This window comes from Dendrobates tinctorius, unplaced genomic scaffold (assembly GCF_039654945.1).
Source record: "Dendrobates tinctorius isolate UK_male_01 unplaced genomic scaffold, ASM3965494v1 ptg000016l, whole genome shotgun sequence".
In the NCBI taxonomy this organism is placed as follows: Eukaryota; Metazoa; Chordata; class Amphibia; order Anura; family Dendrobatidae; genus Dendrobates; species Dendrobates tinctorius.
The window spans coordinates 27,790,874-27,814,213 of NW_027361684.1; the positions used below are offsets into that span (position 1 = coordinate 27,790,874).

General features: G+C 43.9%; 1 protein-coding gene across 2 annotated transcripts in view; it reads left to right on the top strand.

Annotated features, from left to right (window-relative positions):
- CLUH (clustered mitochondria homolog) overlaps positions 1-23,340 on the top strand; it is a 67,774-nt gene that overhangs the window by 24,656 nt on the left and 19,778 nt on the right. For both annotated transcript variants that reach the window (XM_073565591.1, XM_073565592.1), the window contains exons 6-15: positions 1,240-1,394; positions 2,228-2,353; positions 9,661-9,808; positions 9,943-10,035; positions 11,631-12,325; positions 17,127-17,365; positions 18,199-18,303; positions 19,510-19,610; positions 20,114-20,266; positions 20,568-20,630. In XM_073565591.1, coding sequence (XP_073421692.1) covers positions 1,240-1,394; positions 2,228-2,353; positions 9,661-9,808; positions 9,943-10,035; positions 11,631-12,325; positions 17,127-17,365; positions 18,199-18,303; positions 19,510-19,610; positions 20,114-20,266; positions 20,568-20,630 — 1,878 coding nt within the window. The remainder of the gene's footprint in view (positions 1-1,239; positions 1,395-2,227; positions 2,354-9,660; positions 9,809-9,942; positions 10,036-11,630; positions 12,326-17,126; positions 17,366-18,198; positions 18,304-19,509; positions 19,611-20,113; positions 20,267-20,567; positions 20,631-23,340) is intronic.

Consider the following 23,340-nt stretch of genomic DNA (forward strand, 5'->3'; position numbering starts at 1 on the left):
CGACCACTTGAAAAAGGTTTCTCAGACCGAAACGTCACGAGGTTCGCACCCAAGGAGCACGATTAAACTTATGATCGAGTGATGAGCGAGTATGCTCGTTACTCGAGATTTCCGAGCATGTTCAGGTGATCTCAGAGTATCTTGGGCGTGCTCGGAGTTTTAGTTTGTGTCACCGTATCTGCATGATTTTCGGCTGCTAGACAGCCTGAATACATGTGGGGGTTGCCTCTTTGTTAGGAACTCCCCACACGTATTCAGGCTGTCCATCAGCCACAAATCATGCAGCTACGCCGACAGAAACTAAATCTCCGAGCACGCCCAAAATACTCGAACACCCGAGCATGCTCGAAAAACTCGAGTAACGAGCATACTCGCTCATCACTACTTACCATTGCTCTGTGCTGTCTTCAATAAGCTACTTGCATTAGTTGAGTGTGCAGTGGATATTCTACTTACTATTTGGGACTCCACTCTTGTTCTACTTGCACCCGCATTCCACAAGTGTGTGCCCTCCGCATCTTGTACCAAAGATGCCCCAGAATTGAAATTTACAGGACGTTCGGTTACCTACTAAGACAGGTACATTCAAAGAGGAGACAAGTCTGATTTAATATAATATCCGTCACTGGGTTATTGCTTATAAATGTTGATTTGTAGTGTGTTTTTTTTGTTTTGTTTTTTTTGCAATTGCCTTTTCAGTCTGTTTAATAAGTCTTGTGTGGATCACTCCCTCCTATGTGCCCTATGAGCATGGCTGTGGTTACTTTACTTGAGAACTAGTTAATATTTTGCTAGAGAACACACACAGTTTTCCTCTTCAGTCTTTTTTCTATAATCGGTCACTAATTGTTCTTCGAAGCTTCTAAAAATAAAACCTAATAAATATTGAAAAGTGGTAAATGGCACTTTAAAGCCTCTTATGGTTTTTTTGTTTTTTTCCCCCTGTTGTTGGCTTGTGAACCACTTTTTGCTAAGGCCTGTTTCACACTTCCGTTTTTTCAAATCCGTCAAAATCCGTTGTTTTCCGTAAAAAAACGGATCCGCCATTTTTTGCAGGATCCGTTTTTTTTGTCCCATAGACTTCCATTACGGTTACCGCGGATCCGTCAAAAAAACGGATCCGTTTTTTAAAAAACGGATCCGTTGGCATCCGTTTCCGTCAAAAAAACGGAAACGGATCCGTTTGGCGGACACAAAAACGGAAGTGTGAAACAGGCCTAATGAGGATTTTTGTTGCAGCCTTTACAGTGTTTGAAAGTGTTCACTATGAGCGGCTGGAACCCCCCTCCTGGAAATAGGAAGATGCATGGAGATCTGATGTACCTGTATGTGATCACCACGGAGGACCGTCATGTCAGCATCACTGCATCTACCCGGGGATTCTACCTCAACCAGTAAGTTTAGGGATTTACCTGGGAATAGGCTTCGTTCTATATCGGCCATTCTGAGTCACATTTAGTGCATTCGTGTAGACACAGAACTTGTCTAGGTTGCTCTTGGCATTATACTCTGCACATATGTATTATCATTCATAGACTGGTTTCACACTAGCGTTTGGAGGCACAGCGGACGCTCACCGTGAAGCTCCGCCCCCTTGCCGCGTCTCCTCCGGTCAGCTCCGCCTATGGGCACATGCCGCTGCATGCGACCTGCGTACCCTATCTTTAGCATTTAGTACGTAAGCCATGCACAGGTATGCTTTTGCTGCCGCATGCGTCCTTTCGACGGTGCAACGACCTGCGCCAAACGCAACGTGTTTCATTTTGGTGCGATCGCCGCACCGTCAAAAGGACTCGTGCAGCAACAAAAGCATACCTGTGCACGGCCTGCGTACCCAATGCTAAAGATAGGGTACGGAGGTCGCATGCAGTGGCATGCGCCCATAGGCGGAGCTGACCGGAGGAGGCACGGCAGGGGGTAGAGCTTCACTGTGAGCGTCTGCTGCGCTTCCAAGCGCGTGTGAAACTAGTCATAGATGTATAGAAAGAAAAATAAATGCACTTTTCACTATTTTATGTATTGCTTGAAAATCAAGCATGGATGAATAGATCCTTCTATTGCATCCAATCCAGAGCTGGACTGTGCATCTTTGCTCTGGGAGTTTCTTCTGTGGCCACCTGTTCAGCTTCTCTATCAAGTTTCATAGATGTTTGTTAATTCCCATCTTGTGTTCACTCTTATGTAAACTACTGTGTAATTTTCTAAACTATTGTCCGATACTTCTCAGATCTACAGCTTACACCTTCAATCCCAAACCAGCCAACCCCAGCTTCCTCAGTCACTCTTTGGTGGAATTGCTTAATCAAGTCAGTCCTACTTTCAAGAAGAATTTCGCCGCCCTACAGAAGAAGAGGTAAAGTCTTGGTGTGTGTGCACAGGCTGCTGATTCTGCTGCGGTTCAGCAGCGGATTTGGCCGCTGCGGATCCGCAGCAGTTTTTGCTGCGGTGTACAGTACCATAATATCCTATGGATATTAAAAACCGCAGTGCATTGACATGTCAATTCTTTCTGCGGATTCCGCTGCGGTTTGCCATCTCCTCCATTGTGGAAATGAAAAACCGCAGAGCAATCCGCAGGTAAAACCGCAGGTCTTTTGACCTGCAGATTTACCTGCGGATTTTACAAAATCCGTGCGGCCAAATCCGCACCCCAATCCGCAGCGTGTGCTCGTACCCTTAAACTTCCAGAAACCTGATTTAAAAAAATTGGACTTTGTGGTTCCTTTTCTGTTTGGCCACAGCGGTCACATTGCTGTTCCGATCAATGACCGCAGCATTGGCTCTAGCATTCACACGTGTATGGCCAGGACTGGATGTAAAAGTTGCGTTTGTTTATATGTATGCATGTATGTGTGTAATAATAATTTTTTTTTTTTTTTTTTTTCAGTTTCACTCCCCAAGCATTAAAGAGGTTGTGCTTAACTCTAACATTGATGACCTATCCCTTGGATAGGCCATCAATATCTGATTGGCCCTGTGACACCCAGCACCCACACCGATCAGTTGCTCTCTGTGCTGTGGACGGCCGCAAGTGCTCAGTCTGAGAGTGGCCGGGTACTGCACATCTGCCCTCTATTCAAATTAATAGGGGTCTGTGCAGTACCCCACAGCGTCCACTATCAGATGGAGCAGCTTCATAACTCGGCACTTACGGCTGCCGCTGGCACAGAGCAGCTGATCCACATGTGTGCCTGGTGCCACATCCCCACCGATCAGACATTGATGACCTATGCTAAGGATAGGTCACCAATGATAGAGTAATGGACAGCCTCTTTAACTGCCTAGGGTCAGATAAATCACCACCAGAATTATTCTTCAGTTGGAGAACCTGTTTTGCTTTTTTATATATTCCTTCTGCATGATATTGCACCCTGAGCCGGCTTTTTTATCCCGGTGGAAGGTCACGTTCATATTTTGTGTTTTCCTTGGTCCATATGGAACTTGATATATCCTCATAAATAGGAATCCTTAAAAATAAAACCTGATCAAAATAAGTATTGTGGATAGCTATACCATTTATTTTTGATTGAATAGACTTGAAGTTGTTTTTTTTTTTTTTTCTGCAAATATTATATAAGGTGCAAAAGGTTCAGTTGGCCTTCTATGTATATGTATTTATTTGTTCCATTTTGTAGTTTTTCAGCTCCCAATTAGAGCGTACTCTTACTGAAATCTTGGGATCTATTTCCAGGTTTGGCCTATTCTCTAAACTCTGAATTTCCCTGGATTCATGTAGGCTTTGTCATGTATGAACCAGACTGTTGACCATTCACAGTCGCATACAGAAAAGTGCATGTGTTCAGGCCGATCTATAGCTCATGAGGTCTAGGTCTGGGAATGTGGTGACATGAAGGCACTTTTTTTTTTTTTTGCGTAAATCTGTGGAATTTGTTTGAAAGGTGTATTTTGGGGAATATGTCCTGTCTGTAAGGAGCCATCGATATAATATTGCATTTTCCCCTAATATAAGTCTATTATATGTGAGTCAGTCTCGTGCTTGCCGCAGAATTGGTCGTCCCCAGTACAGACCAGTGTCTGCCTTCCTGTGATCTCCTCGGTGCCATCATTGCTCTGCGCGGACGGTGTGTACGGCATCTGCTTCTCTGTGCGCAGCCTGATCCGTCCGTGCTCGCTCCGCCTGGTGCCACAATTAGTCTGGCATTCTTATAGATGGAGGGGGAATGGTTATACTGGCCGTGCTGGGAAGCTACAGACTCTGCGGGAGACACGTGGATGTGATGTCTCCTTGTTTAAATCCCTGGGATTCTCTCATTAAATGGTATCATTAGTGTAAGCCAGCATGAGCGGAGTAGCTGGGACTTCATTGTTATCTGTCACAGCGGGGAAGCCGATGCGTCTCGGAAATTAGGATTGTTAGTTCGGATCTGGTTCACTTACATATTGGCAATGAGACTAATTTAGTTCCTATTCCTTGGGCTTCATTTTTACTGTAACCCCTGGAATGAGGCCTGGGTTAAGGCCCCGTCACACTAAGCGATCTTGGTAGCGAGATCGCTGCTGAGTCACAACTTTTGTGACACAACAGCGATCTCACCAGCGAGATCGCTATGTGTGACAGCGATCAGCGAGCGGCCCCCCTGCCGGTATCGCTGATCCGCTGCAAGAAACCTCTGGACATTTCTTTGGTCGCTGGGCTCCCGCTGGCCAGCACGCATCGCTGTGTGTGACAGGCGGGAGACCAGCGATCAGGTGTAAAAAAATAATAAAAAAAATAAAAAATATAGTTATTCTCACCTTCCGATGTCCCGTTCAGCCATCCTGCCTCTCTCCACGCTCCGGTCCCAGTGATCCTTTGCATGAATGACCGCGAGACTTTGTTATCCCGCGAGACCGTGACATCTCGCGGTCATTCGTGCAAAGGATCACTGGGACCGGAGCATGGAGAGAGGCAGGATGGCTGAACGGGACGTCGGAAGGTGAGAATAACTATATTTTTTATTTTGATACTATTTTCTACAGCGATAGCAAGCGATGCCGGGCGCTCGGCATCGCTGTGCTGATCGCTGGTGAAGCTGTCTGTGACAGCTCACCAGCGATCACATAGCGACTTACCAGCGATCCTGACACCTTCATATCGGTGTCGGGATCGCTGGTGAGTCGCTTAGTGTGACGGGGCCTTTAGTCTCAGGCTGCCATGGGGGTTTTTTTTTTTTTTTCTACCTTTTACATCTAATGATAGCCTGTGTTTTTTTTTGTTTTTTTTGTTTTGTTTTTTTGTTTTTTGTTTTTTTTTTTCCCTTTGACATACAGTATCTGCATAAGAAAGCCGGGGTACATAAACATATTATCATTTTGCATAGGAGAGCTTTAAACTAGAACAACATGGGAAGGGAAGCAAAAGACCAGAAAAATCCATACACCTGACAAATGCTATTGAGAACTCTGCTATTAGAAGTGGAAAGGAAGAACAAAGACAAAATAATCTAATTAATAAAAATATTGGAGAAAGAGAAACCAATCACAAGCTAAAATGTTTCTATACTAATGCACAAGGCATGGGCAACAAACAAGGAGAGCTGGAACTACTTACACAGGAAAAGAAATATGATGTCATTGGAATCACTGAAACTTGGTGGGACGATACACATGATTGGAATACAAGACTAGAAGGATACAACTTATTTGCAAGAAACAGACTTGATAAACGAGGAGGAGGTGTCGCATTGTATGTTAGAAACGCGTATATCTGCACAGAGATTGAGGCTTCAGAGACTGGGAGTTCTGTGGAAACTGTTTGGGTAAGAATACAAGGACAGAAGAATGGAAAGGACACCATTGTAGGCATTTACTACAGGCCGCCTGTGCAAGCTGAAGATATGGATGAACTCTTTATGCATCAAATGGCCAAGTTCTCCAAAAAATATGACATAGTTGTCATGGGAGATTTCAACTATCCAGACATTTGTTGGGAATCTCTCTCAGGCAACAATAACAGGTCAAGGAAATTCTTATCCTCTCTTGCTGACAACTTTATCTTCCAAAAGGTAGGGGAGAAAACAAGGGGAACTGCTACCTTGGATCTAATCCTTATAAACAGGGAGGAAATGGTTGAGGAGGTAAAAGTGGCTGGGACCCTAGCATGGTCGCTACCTCCTATTTTAGAATTTTGGATAACTAGAGGAGGAAGACCTGTGAAGACTCAGACGTCAAGGTTAGATTTCAGAAAGGCAGATTTTAAGGGATTCAGAAAGAGAATTGGAGGGATCCAATGGCTGGATATCCTTAAAGACAAAAATGTCCAGGAAGGATGGGATATCTTGAAAAATGAAATTCTCAATTGTTAGTTCCGAAAAGAGGGAAGAATAGGAAGCATTTAAGGAAACCAGGATCCAGGATGGATGAACACAGAACTTAAGCACATGCTAAAAAGGAAGAAAGAAATGTTTATAAAATGGAAAGAGGGAGGCATATCTATAGAAGAATATAATGCTGTCTGCAGAACCTGCAGGGCACAAATCAGATTATCTAAAGATGACAATGAATTGAGGCTTGCAAAAGAGATGTCAAAAGCAATAATAATGGATTTTGGGGATATGTCAAAAGTAAAAGAAAAGTCAAAGATGCTATAGGATTTTTACAGGATGAAAATTATGAAATGGTAAGACAGGATGTTGAGAAGGCCGAACTTTTAAATTCCTATTTTGCATCTGTTTTCTCTCAGAAAGGAAATGTAACATCAACTGTTCTTCACTGTCGTATTAAGGGAATAGAAGAATCCAGGATATCTATAAACAGAAAGATAGTGAGGAAACACTTAGCTAACCTAAATGAATTCAAGTCTCCAGGTCCAGATGAATTACACCCCAGAGTACTGAAGGAGATAGCAGCAGAAGAAATTTTTGAACCCCTCTCCATAATCTTTGAAAATTCTTGGAGAACAGGAGAAGTGCCAGAAGACTGGAGAAGAGCAAATGTTGTTCCTATCTTCAAAAAGGGGAAGAAGGTGGACCCAGGCAACTATAGGCCGGTGAGTCTGACTTCTATACCAGGAAAGATCTTTGAACAAATTAGTAAACAACATGTATGTCAGTACCTGGATAAGAATGAAGTGATTAAACAGAGTCAGCATGGGTTTGTAACTAATAAGTCATGTCAGACTAACTTAATTTCCTTCTATGACGGAATCACTGATTGGGTGGATCAAGGAAATGCTGTAGATATAGTATATCTTGACTTCAGCAACGCATTTGACAAAGTATCTCATACAATCCTTATTGAAAAAATGACTAAGTATGGAATGGACAAGGCAACTGTTAGGTGGATTCATAACTGGCTTAGTGATAGGACCCAAAGAGTGGTAAATGGCTGTACATCCAGTTGGAAGAATGTCTCAAGTGGGGTACCACAGGGCTCTGTCCTGGGCCCTATATTCAACATCTTTATCAACGATTTAGATGAAGGAATTGAGGGTAAACTGATTAAATTAAAGCTAGGAGGGATAGCTAATACTAGAGAAGAGAGAGAGAGGATTCAAAAAGATATAAATAAACTGGAGCAGTGGGCAGCAACTAACAGAATGGTTTTTAACAGGGAAAAATGCAAAGTACTACATCTGGGCAATAAAAATGAAAAAAGCATATACAGAATGGGAGGAATAGGGCTAAGCAACAGCATATGTGAAAAAGACTTGGGTATACTAATAGATCACAGACTGAATGAGTCAACAGTGTGATGCAGCAGCAAAAAAGGCAAATGCAATTCTAGGATGTATTAACAGAAGCATACAGTCTAGATCACGTGAAGTCATTATTTCCCTCTACTCCTCTTTGGTCAGACCTCATCTGGAATATTGTGTCCAGTTTTGGGCACCACATTTTAAAAAAGACATCAACAAACTGGAGCAAGTTCAGAAAAGAGCGACCAGAATGGTGACCGGTCTGCAAACCCTGTCTTATGAGGAAAGGTTGCAGGATTTGGGAATGTTTAGTTTGCAAAAGAGAAGACTGAGAGGAGACTTAATAGCTGTCTACAAATATCTAAAGGGCTGTCACATTGTAGAAGGATCATCTTTATTCTCATTTGCACAAGGAAAGACTAGAAGCAATGGGATGAAACTGATTGGGAGGAGACACAGATTAGATATTAGAAAAAACTTTTTGACAGAGTGATCAATGAGTGGAACAGGCTGCCACGAGAAGTGGGGAGTTCTCCTTCAATGGAAGTCTTCAATCAGAGGCTGGACAGACATCTGACTGGGATGATTTAGCGAATCCTGCAATGAGCAGGGGGTTGGACCAGATGGCCCAGGAGGTCCCTTCCAACTCTACGATTCTCTGATTCTAGACCTGATGAAGCTGGTGGACTTACTTTTAAAATCCATAGCAAACTATTCCAACCTAATATTAGGTTGAGCCTTTTTTTTTTTTTTTTTTTTTTTATACTCGATCTGGACTCGTAAAATGCTCATTTTAATAATTCATACTAGTTGTACAGCTATTATGACATAGATTTTAAAAGTAAGTAAACCAGCCTCATCAGAGGCAGTAAATCTATTTTAGGAAAATATACATTTCATATTGTGAAATGTGATGACATATCTGATTTTAAAAGGGATCGTCCAGCCATACTTTGCTGCCAGATCAGGCATCTGGTATGGAGCGAGACCGCTGCATTCTGGGTGGTATAGTTTCCCAGGCAAGTACCGTAAGTGTCTGATGCCCAGCCGGCATGGTGATGCCCAGCCGGCATGGTGTGTTGGTGATAGTATAACTAATTAGGCCTGTGCACAACACTCGCCGACACGTGAAACCTTGTAACTCAGTCCTAATAGTAGTTATTTGACGTATTATGGAGAAAGGTGAAGGACCCGTTAAAGGGAATCTGTCACCCGTTTTTAGTGATATCATGTAAAGATATCACCCAATTGTGCATCCCATAAGGATTCTATTAGGACTTTTGATTCCCCCGACCCCCGCACCTTTGATGCATAAGTACCTATTTTATCTTGGTGGAGAAGTATGGAAATTGCTGCGGTCTGGTCCGATGGGCGTGGCTTAGTCGCTTCCCCCCTCCCCCCCTCGGCTTGCTGAACATATTTTCATCTGTGACTATCACAGATGCCGTAGTTTTCTGCGCTTGCGCAGTATGCTTTGCCCAACTGTGGGCAAAGCATATAATCAGAACGGCGCATGCGCTGGTATTTTTCGGTGCGGTCTATGCCCCGGAAGTGTGTCCTGCATGTGAAGACTTCCGGGGCATAGACCGCGCTGAAAAATTTGGGCGCATGCGCAGTACCGATTATATGCTTTGCCCACAGTTGGGCAAAGCATACTGCGCAAGCACCGGAGGCCTTTTCAATGCGCAAGCGCGGAAAACTACGGCATCTGTGATATTCACAGATGAAGATTACGTTCAGCAAGCCGAGGAGGGGGCAGAAGGCGAATAAGCCCCGCCCATCTGACTGGACCGCGGCGATTTCCATACATCTCCACCAAGATAGAAAGGTATTTATGCATCAAAGTTGCGGGGTCGGGGGGAATCAAAAGTCCTAATAGAATCCTTATGGGACGCACAATTAGGTGATATCTTAACATGATATCACTAAAAATGAGTGACAGATTCCCTTTAAGCTTGACCTTGGTAAAGTCCTATGTGGAGAGATGATGGAATGAAAAATGATTTTGACCTAATTATTTCCAGGGTTCAGAGACATCCTTTTGAGCGGATTGCTACTCCATTCCAGCTCTACAGCTGGACGGCACCCCAGGTTGAACACGCCATGGACTGTGTTAGGGCAGAAGATGCCTACACTTCCCGGCTCGGTTATGAGGAGCACATTCCTGGTCAGGTAATGAAGGCCTTTTGTGGACAGTTATTCATGGAGTAATATGTGGCATTATAGACGTCCATTCCTATATTATTCATGTATCTTGGTCCTAATAGAAGGATCAGTAAGGCATCTCTTGGTATTTTCTATTTCAGACCCGAGACTGGAATGAAGAACTGCAGACAACCAGAGAACTGTCCCGCAAAAACTTGCCTGAAAGACTGTTAAGGGAAAGAGCTATTTTCAAGGTAACTGATGGCAAATCACACCACTCGCTGCACAAGCCAGGAAAAGTTAGCAACCCATCAAGGCTGCATTTGAAACGTCTCTATAATGTGTTTAACCCCTTCACGGCCTTTGACATACATTTATGTTGTGTCCCTGCCTTTCATGCGGACTTGCACGCCGAGTTCACATTTTTCCCCACAAGTGACAGCTGATTTAATTAGACATCATGGGGACTTTTACAGCTGTTAGCCAGTTAAAGCACGCCATTCATCCCGCTCATCAGTGCGTCCATGTCGTGGTTGCAGAGCACCGATGGGCTGTCACGACAGCTGGTGGTTGGCTGATGACCCCTGTGCTTGTCATTACGATCCTCCTGTGAACGGCGGCCTGTGGCCGGCATTCATAGATCGTGATTCCTGCTACACACAGTAGAGCTGATGTTTATAGCACCACAAGAGATCAGACGAACACCTCTTCAAGTCCCCTAAGAGAACTATTCAACACAATAAAAAATGAGGAAAACATTTTATAAAAAATATATAGTTCAAATCTCTCCTTTTTTTGCGCCATTAAAATAAAATACACATTTGGTATCAGTGCATTCATAAGTCTGATCTGATTTTATCATCACATGGTAAAATAAAAAGTTGTCATTCAAAAATACAATTTTTCCTGTAAAGAAACGAGCCCTCATACAGCTATGAGAACAGAAAAATAAAAAAAAAGTTATGGCTCGTGGAATAAGGGGAGGAAAAAACAAATCACAAATAGAAATATATGTCATGGTATATTTTTTATACCAAAAAAAAACTTAGAAAAATTCTCTGGCCACAAGGCCTTACATTCAACTCCTAATACCTGTTCTTCCCATGGACTTTAGCAGCAGCAGCAGACTGACTCGGACCCTGCGGATATAGAAACATTATCTGAGAATGCTCTAGTCTGGGCAAAGGTTCTTGTGAAGGGGAGGGGGAGAAGGTGAGCTGTGAAATCTATTGTGATTGGTGGATCCTGTGTGATCAGCTGTGTATGGAGGTGTTACCTTTTTGTTCTATTCAGAACACTTTTCAGCAGTCATCACAGGCAGCAAGTGTGAGCCTAGTGGTTACTAAAACTGCAATATTTCTGGTTTGTTTCATATAGTGCTATAGAAAATTAGAAAAAAACAAAATTTGTTATAAAAACCATTAAACAAAAAAGATTGGCAATAGGTCATTTATTGACAAAACATGACGTTACCTTAGAGCCTAGTGTATTAAAGAGACTGTCACAAGGATTTTGTTGCGCTATCTGAGAGTAGCATGATGTAGGGGCAGAGACCCTGATTCCAGCAATGTGTCCTTTACCGGGCTGGATTATTTTTCAGTAGGAGATGATCACTGGATGACTAGCAGACCTGCAGCAGCATTGTCCTCGATATTCTTGAGTTCTGCACAGAGTAGGCAGAAAGCTGCCAGTCGTTGGTTCAGGTGGGTTATACAGAGTTCATTACTGAGAGGACTTGTATATGAGGGCAAGTACCTGTGAGTTTGTCCCAAAATTCTGTCTAGTTGGCTTTTTACAGCTGCACTCGGCTGTACCTGTTCCTTACAGAGTTTTTTTTTTTTTCTTCCAGGTCCACAGTGACTTTACAGCAGCTGCTACCAGAGGTGCCATGGCCGTCATCGATGGGAACGTCATGGCCATTAACCCCAGCGAGGAGACAAAAATGCAAATGTTCATCTGGAACAATATCTTCTTCAGCTTGGGATTTGACGTCAAGGATCACTATAAAGATTTTGGTGGGGATAGTGCCGCCTATGTATCTCCTACAAATGATCTGAATGGAGTACGGACATACAATGCAGTGGATGTAGAGGGACTGTATACTTTAGGCACAGTGGTGGTGGACTATCGAGGTTACAGGGTAACGGCACAATCCATTATTCCAGGGATTTTGGAGCGTGAACAAGAGCAGAGTGTTATTTACGGGTCCATTGACTTTGGCAAAACTGTTGTGTCCCACCCCAAGTACCTGGAGTTATTAGAGAAGACGAGCCGGCCGCTTAAGATCCTAAAACACAAAGTCCTTAATGATAAAGAGGAGGAGGTGGAGCTGTGCTCCTCGGTAGAGTGCAAGGGGATCATTGGCAACGATGGGCGCCACTACATTTTGGACTTGCTGCGCACTTTCCCGCCAGACCTTAATTTCCTACCTATAGAAGGTGAGGACGTGCCGGAAGAATGTAAGAAGATGGGTTTCCCCAAAGAACACAGACACAAGTTATGCTGCCTACGCCAGGAGCTGGTGGACGCATTTGTGGAACACAGGTAACGCGGCTCTCGTGTTCGGAGGTGGGCAGAATACTGTCATGTGTAGATCTAGATTACAAGGCTCGCCAACATTATCAGACGGACCTTTACAATAGTTATGAACGTCATGTACATACAGTTGTGGCCCAAAGTATTGACACCCCTGCAATTCTGTCAGATAATACTCAGTTTCTTCCTGAAAATGATTGCAAACACAAATTCTTTGGTACTATTATCTTCATTTAATTTGTCTTAAATGAAAAAACACAAAAAGAATTGTCCTAAAGCCAAATTGGATATAATTCCACACCAAACATAAAAAAGAGGGTGGACAAAAGTATTGGCACTGTTTGAAAAATCATGTGATGCTTCTCTAATTTGTGTAATTAACAGCACCTGTAACTTACCTGTGGCACCTAACAGGTGTTGGCAATAACTAAATCACACTTGCAGCCAGTTGACATGGATTAAAGTTGACTCAACCTCTGTCCTGTGTCCTTGTGTGTACCACATTGAGCATGGAGAAAAGAAAGAAGACCAAAGAACTGTCTGAGGACTTGAGAAACCAAATTGTGAGGAAGCATGAGCAATCTCAAGGCTACAAGTCCATCTCCAAAGACCTGAATGTTCCTGTGTCTACCGTGTGCAGTGTCATCAAGAAGTTTAAAGCCCATGGCACTGTGGCTAACCTCCCTAGATGTGGATGGAAAAGAAAAATTGACAAGAGATTTCAACGCAAGATTGTGCGGATGTTGGATATAGAACCTCGACTAACATCCAAACAAGTTCAAGCTGCCCTGCAGTCCGAGGGTACAACGGTGTCAACCCGTACTATCCATAGGCGTCTGAATGAAAAGGGACTGTATGGTAGGAGACCCAGGAAGACCCCACTTCTTACCCCGAGACATAAAAAAGCCAGGCTGGAGTTTGCCAAAACTTACCTGAAAAAGCCTATAACGTTTTGAAGAATGTTCTCTGGTCAGATGAGACAAAAGTAGAGCTTTTTGGGCAAAGGCATCAACATAGAGTTTACAGGAGAAAAAAAGCATTCAAAGAAAAGAACACGGTCCCTACAGTCAAACATGGCAGAGATTCCCTGATGTTTTGGGGTTGCTTTGCTGCCTCTGGCACTGGACTGCTTGACCATGTGCATGGCATTATGAAGTCTGAAGACTACCAACAAATTTTGCAGCATAATGTAGGGCCCAGTGTGAGAAAGCTGGGTCTCCCTCAGAGGTCATGGGTCTTCCAGCAGGACAATGACCCAAAACACACTTCAAAAAGCACTAGAAAATGGTTTGAGAGAAAGCACTGGAGACTTCTAAGGTGGCCAGCAATGAGTCCAGACCTGAATCCCATAGAACACCTGTGGAGAGATCTAAAAATGGCAGTTTGGAGAAGGCACCCTTCTAATATCAGGGACCTGGAGCAGTTTGCCAAAGAAGAATGGTCTAAAATTCCAGCAGAGCATTGTAAGAAACTCCTTGATGGTTACCGGAAGCGGTTGGTCGCAGTTATTTTGGCTAAAGGTTGTGCAACCAAGTATTAGGCTGAGGGTGCCAATACTTTTGTCTGGCCCATTTTTGGAGTTTTGTGTGAAATGATCAATGTTTTTTGCTTCATTCTTTTTTGTTTTTTTTCATTTAAGACAAATTAAATGAAGATAATAATACCAAAGAATTTGTGTTTGCAATCATTTTCAGGAAGAAACTGAGTATTATCTGACAGAATTGCAGGGTGTCAATACTTTTGGCCACAACTGTATTTACTGCCATGAGATGTGTCCCCTGTAGGGTGGAGTCCGAATATTTAATGGGAACTTGACAGGCGAGATACAAACTGTCCAAATCTCATGAATCGAAGCCTGACTGCATGGTCAGAGCCAGGTATATTTTTCTCTGAAACGCTCCTGTGCTTCAGAAACAGTATAGATCTAAGATCCAATCCGGGACCACAGGCAGAGACAGGACAAGTCCGGCTCCAGGTGACGGACAGGTCTCTCGCCATGGATGGTCCATCCAGGCCCTGGTTCAGGCTGCCTGTGGTTTGGACAGTCGGAATTGGAAATTCTGGATAAAAGACAAGACTTTCATACCCTCTGCCAGGGAAGGTTTTGAATTTTTTCCCCCTCCACACCATTTTGCATTTTTTTGCCTCTCCACATTTTAGCAGCTAACACTTTAATTTGTGTTAGGTATGAAGCCTTGTTTTATGCAGGGAAAAATTGTAATATTTTCCAGCTTCAGGAGTATAGAATGGATCTGATGGTGTAGCAGATCTATCAGACGGGTCCTGCTGACTTTGCAGGTTTCTATGAATATTATTTATTGTGGCGTATAAACTCATGTTGCTGCCTTATACTCAGCGATTTATGTGCTTTTTCGGGTTTTACAGTTTCTGCTTCATGCAGACCTTATGGGATTCAGGAAAGGATTGTGGCACTTCTGTATTTTGCATATTTTATTTTCCAGCCCTCTGGAGGGTTCATGTACAGAACTGTAATTTGTCAAAAAAATTCAATGTTAATGTAGGATAAAGGATCTTTTGAGGCATTTTTATTTCTATCATACAATGGATAGGTCATCTAATGTGAACAATGTACAGTCATGGCCAAAAGTTTTGAGAATGACACAAATATTATATTTTCACATGATCTGCTGGCCTCTGGTTTTTATGTGTTTGTCAGATTTTTTTTTATCACATACAGAAATATAATTGCAATCATATTATGAGTAGCAAAAGGTTATATTGACAGTTAGAATGAGTTAATGCAGCAAGTCAATTTTTGCAGTGTTGACCCTTCTTCAGGACCTCAGCAATTCTCCCTGGCATGCTCTCAATCAACTTCTGGATCAAATCCTGACTGATAGCAGTCCATTCTTGCAAAATCAATGCTTTTATTTTGTCTGAATTTGAAGGTTTTTGTTTGTCCACCCGTCTCTTGATGATTGACCACAAGATCTCAATGGGATTAAGATCTGGGGAGTTTCCAGGCCATGGTCCCAAAAAATCTCTGTTTTGTTCCCTGAGCCATTTAGTTATCACCTTTGCTTTATGGCAAGGTGCTCCATCATGTTGAAAAAGGCATTGTTGATCGCCAAACTGCTCTTGGACGGTTGGGAGAAGTTGCTCTCGGAGGACATTCTGGTACCATTCTTTATTCATGGCTGTGTTTTTAGGCAAGACTGAGAGAGAGCCCATTCCCTTGGCTGAGAAGCAACCCCACACTTGAATGGTTTCAGGATGCTTGACAGTTGGCATGAGAAAAGACTGGTGGTAGCGCTCACCTGGTCTTCTCCGAATAAGTCGTTTTCCAGATGTCCCAAACAATCGAAAAGGAGATTCATCAGAGAAAATGACTTTACCCCAGTCCTCAGCAGTCCACTCCCTGTACCTCTTGCAGAATATCAGTCTGTCCATGATGTTTTTCCTGGAGAGAAGTGGCTTCTTTGCTGCCCTCCTTGAGACCAGGCCTTGCTCCAAGAGTCTCCGCCTCACAGCGCGTGCAGATGCACTCACACCTGCCTGCTGCCATCCCTGAGCAAGCTCTGCACTGCTGGTAGCCCGATCCCGCAGCTGAAACACTTTTAAGAGACGTTCCTGGCGCTTGCTGGTCTTTCTTGGGCGCCCTGGAGCCTTTTTGGCAACAAGGGAACCTCCTTGAAGTTCTTGATGATGCGATAGATTGTTGACTGAGGTGCAATCTTTCTAGCTGCGATACTCTTCCCTGTTAGGCCATTTTTGTGCAGTGCAATGATGACTGCACGTGTTTTAGAGATAACCATGGTTAACAGAAGAGAAACAATGATGCCAAGCACCAGCCTCCTTTTAAAGTGTCCAGTGGTGTCATTCTTACTTAATCATGACAGATTGATCTCCAGCCCTGTCCTCATCAACACCCACACCTGTGTTAATGGAGCAATCACTGAAACAATGTTAGCTGGTCCTTTTCAGGCAGGGCTGCAATGATGTTGAAATGTGTTTTGGGGGATAAAGTTAATTTTCTAGGCAAATATTGACTTTGCAAGTAATTGCTGTTAAGCTGATCACTCTTTATAACATTCTGGAGTATATGCAAATTGCCATTAGAAAAAATGAAGCAGTAGACTTTGTAGATATTAATATTTGTGTCTTTCTCAAAACTTTTGGCCATGACTGTAGGCTTCAGATTACTACCGTCCCGCGAGTGTGTAATTTTTATGTATCTCCATAAAAAAAGTTTTAATTTTTTGGAGGGGATGGAGGGATTGAACATTTTATTACTGAAACACTTCCAAGAGACATCACTTTATTTTTTGCAATTTTAGAAGCCCCCGTTAGAAGTAAAAAAAAAAAAAAAATCTGGATCTAAGGCAATGCAGGAACGGAGAACCTCGGTGGACCTAAAGTTGGCCTAGGAGACCGTCCACCGCTGATACACTGCAGACAGAGTTGGACGGTAACCTAGGCAGTAAGCAGTAAACATTTGAAGTGGATGGATTTTTTTTTAATAAGGGCTACATTGCAAAGTTGTTTTGATTTTACGAGCACTTTATAATTTTATCCTTTTATTATAAGTAAACTCTAGTAACTATATATTAAAGGGGTTTTCTCAAGTCTGTACCTAGGTGACACTGGTTAGGGTTGACCCAATTGTTGGAAAAAGCTGACATTGAATTTTTTTTTTTTAATAGGATGGGTTGATCTAGCCAGAAGTCACAGTGGCCATAGCCCCGACATCGGGGTTCCATTCCCCATAATTGATAAAAAGTGAAGTACGGATGACAAATGCCCGTCTTTATTATTCCACGCTGACTTTTACACATTGATGTTCCTGCAGATACCTCTTGTTTATGAAATTGGCTGCCATGCAGCTCATGCAGCAGAAGACCTCCTTACAGGAGAACCCCGCGGCCCTGAAAAATGGGGAACCTGCAGCCTCCGCAGACTCCTCAGACTCCTCAGCTCAAAGTGATCCTCAGGAAAAGAGCCAGTCTGCAGAAAAGACAGTGGACAACCTGGACGGAGAGTCTAAAATCAAAGAACTGGAGGAAACCATGGCTTCCCACAATGAAACAGGTATCTGAATAGAAACATGTATGACTGTGAAATGTTTGGGGTCTGGGGCGATCTTACAGGGGTCATGTCACTTCGAATTGTGCAACATAAAGCGCTAAATTTGCTGAGAACCTTGATTGAACTACCACTTGGTCCTGTTGTGGCCATCCAGATCTGCCACGTGGCACAATGGCTTCCATCATAAACTGAAGCTTTGTAGGGTTTTATAGTGGGGTCTTCAGAATCGTTTTTGTGTGTAAGCTATACAGTCTGACGGAAAACCTCCTGGTTACCCTTTGAGCCATCTACTGCATAATCCAAGTGCTTCAGATATCATTCACTTCCATGGAGGCAGTATTATGGGACAATAATTCATCTTTGTGTACGAACCTCTTACCTACAAGCTAATGCCAATGTAGTGCTTTTTAGGAGAAGAATGTGTGTCCATCTTTACCTGGCAACATCTTACCAAAGCAGCAGCTCAGGACGTGTATTTGGGAAGGTGATCACCAAGTGTATTCTGCAGTGTTCGCATTACAGTAGAGGAAGACTTTAGGCTGCAGTGGTTTTCTGTTTGGCATTGCTCACGTTTGCATTTCTGCTTCCATCCAAAAAATCATAGAGGCTTAGAGTCTTCCATATTTGCACACCAAGCCGCTTCTCTCATGTCACACACCTCACCTGTACCCGTGCAGGCTATTGTCCGCATCATCCATCGGGCATCGTGGCGCCTGTTGAGCGACAGATCCATCCTTGAGAGCGCAAGCAAACAAGTTGACCAATGTATTTATTCCATTTGTTGCAACTGAATCCCAGTATTTATTTTCTGCCTTTTTTTTTTTTTTTGCTTCTAGTGGATCAGAAGAGCAGGGAAGTGATAAGGAATGCATGCCAGGCGGTGGGCTCAGTCACTGAGACCTCTTTTGATATTCGTTTCAATCTAGACATCTTCTCTCCAGGTAATTTTAAGAAAAAAAATAATGCTGACTAATAGATATGTATGTATCTGTGTGAAAAAAAAAAAAAAAAATATATATATATTTATTTTGGAAGAAGGCTATGTGTTAACATGGTAAAATTACCATACATCACCTTTCAAAGCCCCTAATACTCTAGAAAAGCTACTCTGGTGGTCCCCGCCTATCCTACTTTGAGGATGTCCTCTACATGGTTCTTGTGATCGCGGCAGCCGATCTCCGCTCTCGGCAGTAGTGCTGGCGAATATGGTACTTGGTTGTTTTGGGTATGAGAATGATATACCGTCTGGGTCTGCAGTGTCAACTGGAGTAACATCGCTGAACAGTAGAGGACTTGAAACTTTCTGGTTATTTTATTAAATTCTCTCACATTGCCTGCCTGCTGTTAGACATATTTCATTGAAATTTGGATTTATCCCATTCTTTTCATGATTACATTAATTAGAAGCTTCTTTTGGCTTGCAGTGAATGTCTGGTCTACATTATGGAGAGTTCTTTAAAGAGAATGTGACAGTAGAGTTTGTTTGAAATGATTAGCAGGACCCGGTGCAGAGATCAGATCAGTCATCTGTGTCCGCTGGACGGGAGCCTCCTGACATCCGCGGCTCTTCTCGTGAATACCTGGCTTGGCACAACGTCTTATTGGCGTCACACCAGGCCGGCTAATCAACAGAAGAGCTGAGGATGCTGGGAGGCAGGAGGAGGTTCTTGGGCTCCTGTCCAGGGGCCACAAATTATTGACCCTGTCTGCTGGACTTGGGAATCGATTCACACAAACTATACCCGTCGCCTCTCCTGATTATTGCAGCATATAAGTGTAATCCACATGAAACTACTTTTCTGCCTTGTGCTGTTCCTCTTAGACATTTATGAGTAAATTGACATTTGGGTGTGACCAGTTGGGGTGTTTCTCTGCTGCTGTCCAATCAGTGCAGACTATGTAGGGACACGCCCTGTGAACAACACCCAGTTGTCATTTCATGCATTTTATGCTCCAGGATTAAGTATTTAATAAACCATACAATTCCGGAGAGCTGAGGATCTCCTGGGGAGGGCAGAACTATGGTGATTATGGAAGCATTGGGGATGAGGAAACTTGGGACCTCTTGGTGTCACTACGTTGTTCATAACCCAGATCATTCAGGTCATCAGGTGACCATGTCTGTCTTGTCTGTTCTCTGACAACAGGGGTGCGTTTCCCCGAGTCCTCGCAGGCTGAAGTCCTGAATCAGAAGCAACTGCTGAAGGACGCCGCCGCCTTTGTCCTGTCCTGTCAGATCCCGTGCTTGGTAAGGACTCTGCTTCTTTGTTGTGTATTAAAGGGGTTGTCGACTTTTTTTTTCATAAATACATGTAATTGGGGCTAAAAATAATTTTTCTAATTGTAAAAATGTTGCACCGTTTTCCTCCTGTAGCCTCTGAGTTGCACGGTCTATTCCCAGCTGCTGATTGAGGTAACTGAGAATCTGTCAGCTCGCTCTGATGGCCCCGACAAGGCGTCTGTTATGTCATTCTCTGAACTGATGCATAAGCACATACTATATCAAAGTTGAATGTGCAAGCAAAGGCTGTAAAAGCCCAAAAAAAACATTTTTTTCATTTAAAACAATTGCAAAAATGATTATCCCCAAATACATGCATTTAAGTAGAAAAAAATAAATCTGTCTCCAAAAGTGGGAAGGAAACCCCTGTAACGTCGTCTGTCATTGTCATCCCCCCCCCCCCCCCCTCCAGCGGCCTGGAGGTGTTCCTGCATATCCAAAGATGGATGTGATAAAATTCTGTTTTGCAGATCAAGGACTGCCTTGACCACAATGTAGTCCCCATGGACGGAGCCACCCTGGCTGAAGCAATGCACCAGAGAGGGATCAACATGCGCTACTTGGGCAAAGTTATAGAAATTGTCAAAAAATTCCCTCTCCCATCCCAGCTGGATCATGTCTACGTGAGTGTGTTTCCATTTCTTTTTCTCTTAAAATCAGGTTTACGTTTTTGTTTGTGCATTATTCTGATCATTTCTGGGAATGTATCCCGTCCTTCAATGAGAACCTTACCGCAGTGCCGGCCCACTCTTCAGGGTCTGTTTCTCTGATAGTTTTCCACCCATACGGCTGCCTTTTTGTGTCATTAAAATATTTTGAATGATGTTTATCCTGTTACTTTTGGCAAAGTTCAGCTCATTGTCTTTGAAGGAAATTAGACTTGTATCACAAAACGAAATAACGTTTTCATCATTGTTTTTCTAGAAAATCCTAATAAGTGAAGTGATTACCAGGTCTGCAAAGCACATCTTCAAGACCTACCTGCAGGTAACACCAAAATCTACACGACTGCAAGACTCGCCTTAGGCCGGACACAGACGGGCGTATTTCAGTGCTCGTACTGGTCGCAGGTCTCCTGATCTGAACTTACAGCCTCATAGATACATGAGACTCGGGTCCGAAGACCTGCTGTCAGGCTGGGCATGGCGGTCCGTATACGAATTGTGAAATGCGCCCATCTGAGCCCACCGGCCGTTTACTTTGTCTACAGTATAGAAGCCAAGATAAAAATGAGCAGATACCCTGCAGTAAGTTAAAGAATAAGTACTAGTAGTGCATGAAAATAACATGGGGTACTTAACACGGTTTTGATCATAAAAGCGTAAGCCATCCCACCGCGCCAAGGTGTACTCAATTGTGACTGTATGTAATTCTTGTAGTTCTCACTGTGACAGCAGGTATCAAAATAGATAAGTTCAGAGCTTGACCCAGACCCGACTGTGCAGCCCCCCGTCCGTGGAGAGCTATATAAACAAAATGAACAGCCCAAAAAGGGGGGGAGTCACACCCTTGTTTGTAAAAAGTACAAAAAACTGCCGCAAAGCCAAAAAAAAATTGAGTCAGAGCATAATAGTGATGAGCAAATAACAGATTATCTGAGCAGTTTGGAAAATGTCCAAGTCCCCGCAGCTGTTCGACAGCCGCAACCCATACAGGGATTGACAAACCAACAAGAAATCCATGCATGTGTTACGGCTGTCAAATATCTACAAGACATGCCGCCGCAGGGGCTCGAACATATTATTCGAGCACTCTGAAGACACTAGGTTAGCACCTGAGCATGCTCGGATAACACCTTATCGGAGTACACTCTCACTCATCACTAGTTGGTATAAGTGCCATGCGTAGGTGTGAATTCACACTGTGGCCACTTTGTCATATGGTCACAGTGTGAACGTACACCTATGCATTGCCCTAATGCCAACATGTGCTTGTTCGCATTGTAGCTGTATAATAACTTTATAGAAATTGCACCAGATATGAGTCGGTTATATGCGAGTCTTTCCAGGATTTTGTGGATAGGGTGGCGATATAATTAACCCCTTCCCGACCTGTGACACAGCGTATGCGTCATGAAAGTCGGTGCCAATCCGACCCATGACGCATACCCTGTGTCATGACTTCAAAGCCCCCCTGCGGGTTGGGTGACCGGGGTCAATGAAAGGTCACCTGACCCGCAGATACAGGGGGCTTTCTAATTCACCACAGGGGCGTGGCTTTGCCCCCACGTGGCTACGATCGCTCTGATTGGCTGTTTCACTTTTAACAGCCAATCAGAGCGATAGTAATATTTCATCAATGAAAATTGATAAAATATTACAATCCAGCCATGGCCGATGCTGCAGTAGCATCGGACATGGCTGGTGACACCGACCCGATCGACCAACCCCCCCCCCCCCTGCCACTGAATGACAGCGGCGATCTGCCGCCGCTGTCATCATCTCTCCCTCCCCTTCCCTCCGATTTCCCCCCCCCCCCTCACCCCCCCAGTACCTTCTGAGTCCCCCTGTCGCTCCCGGTGTCCCGCGGGTCCGGATCATGGGCACCGCCATCTTGGAAAATGGCGGGCGCATGCGTAGTGCGCCCGCCCGAATCTGCCGGCTGCAGATTCCATTCTTTCATTTTGATCACTCTCACAGTGATCAAAATGAAATAAAAAGTAAATAAACCCCCCCGATTATCACCCCCATAGGTAGGCACAACTGACAAAATAAAGAAAATATTTTTATTTTTCCGTTAGGGTTAGAATTAGGCTAAGTGCACACGTACCGGAACTCTCGTGGAAATTACCGCGAGAATTCCGGAATTCCAGTCCGCGGGAAAATCGCATTTTAAATTCCCGTGATTTTCCCGCGGAAAAACTAGCATTTTGCAAGCGTATTTAGCTTGCAAAATGCTAGCGTTCTCCAAGCGATCTGTAGCATCGCTTGGAGAACTGATTGACAGGTTGGTCACACTCGTCAAACATAGTGTTTGACAAGTGTGACCAACTTTTTACTACTGAGGCCGCCTATGCGGCATCAATAGTAAAAGATAGAATGTAAAAAAAAAATTAAAAATGGTGTTATTCTTACCCTCCGATGTCCCGCGCATCCGTTCCCAGTAATCCTTTGCGAAAATGCCCGCGATGACGTCAGTTCTCGAGGGATCGCGACGTCTCGCGGTAATTCGCGATGACGTCGCGCGAATGACCGCGAGACTTCGCGATCCCGCGAGAACGGACGCCATCGCGGGCATTTTCGCAAAGGACTACTGGGAACGAGAGCGTGGAGAGAAGCGGGAAGACTGCGCGGGACGTCGGAGCGTGAGAATACAATATTTTTTATTTTTAAATTCTATTTTTTACAGGGATATGGTACCCAAAGCCCGGAGGACAGTCTCCTCTCCTCCGGACCGTGGGTACCATCCGCAAATGTTCTGCTTACTTTCCGCATGGTGTGCACAGCCACATGCGGGAGGTAAGCGGAACAATGCATTCCTATGGGTGCGGGATCGCCGCGATTCCGCAAATTAATGAGCATGCTGCGGTTTTTACCGCGAAGCGATTCCACCGCGGTAAAAACCGCAGCATTAGTACAGCATTGCGGAATCCCATAGGAATGCATGGGATGCTTAGTTTTCGCGGCAAAATCGCGAGGTTAAAACCGCCGCGGAAACGCGAAAAAAAGCCACGTGTGAACTCAGCCTAAGGGTTAGG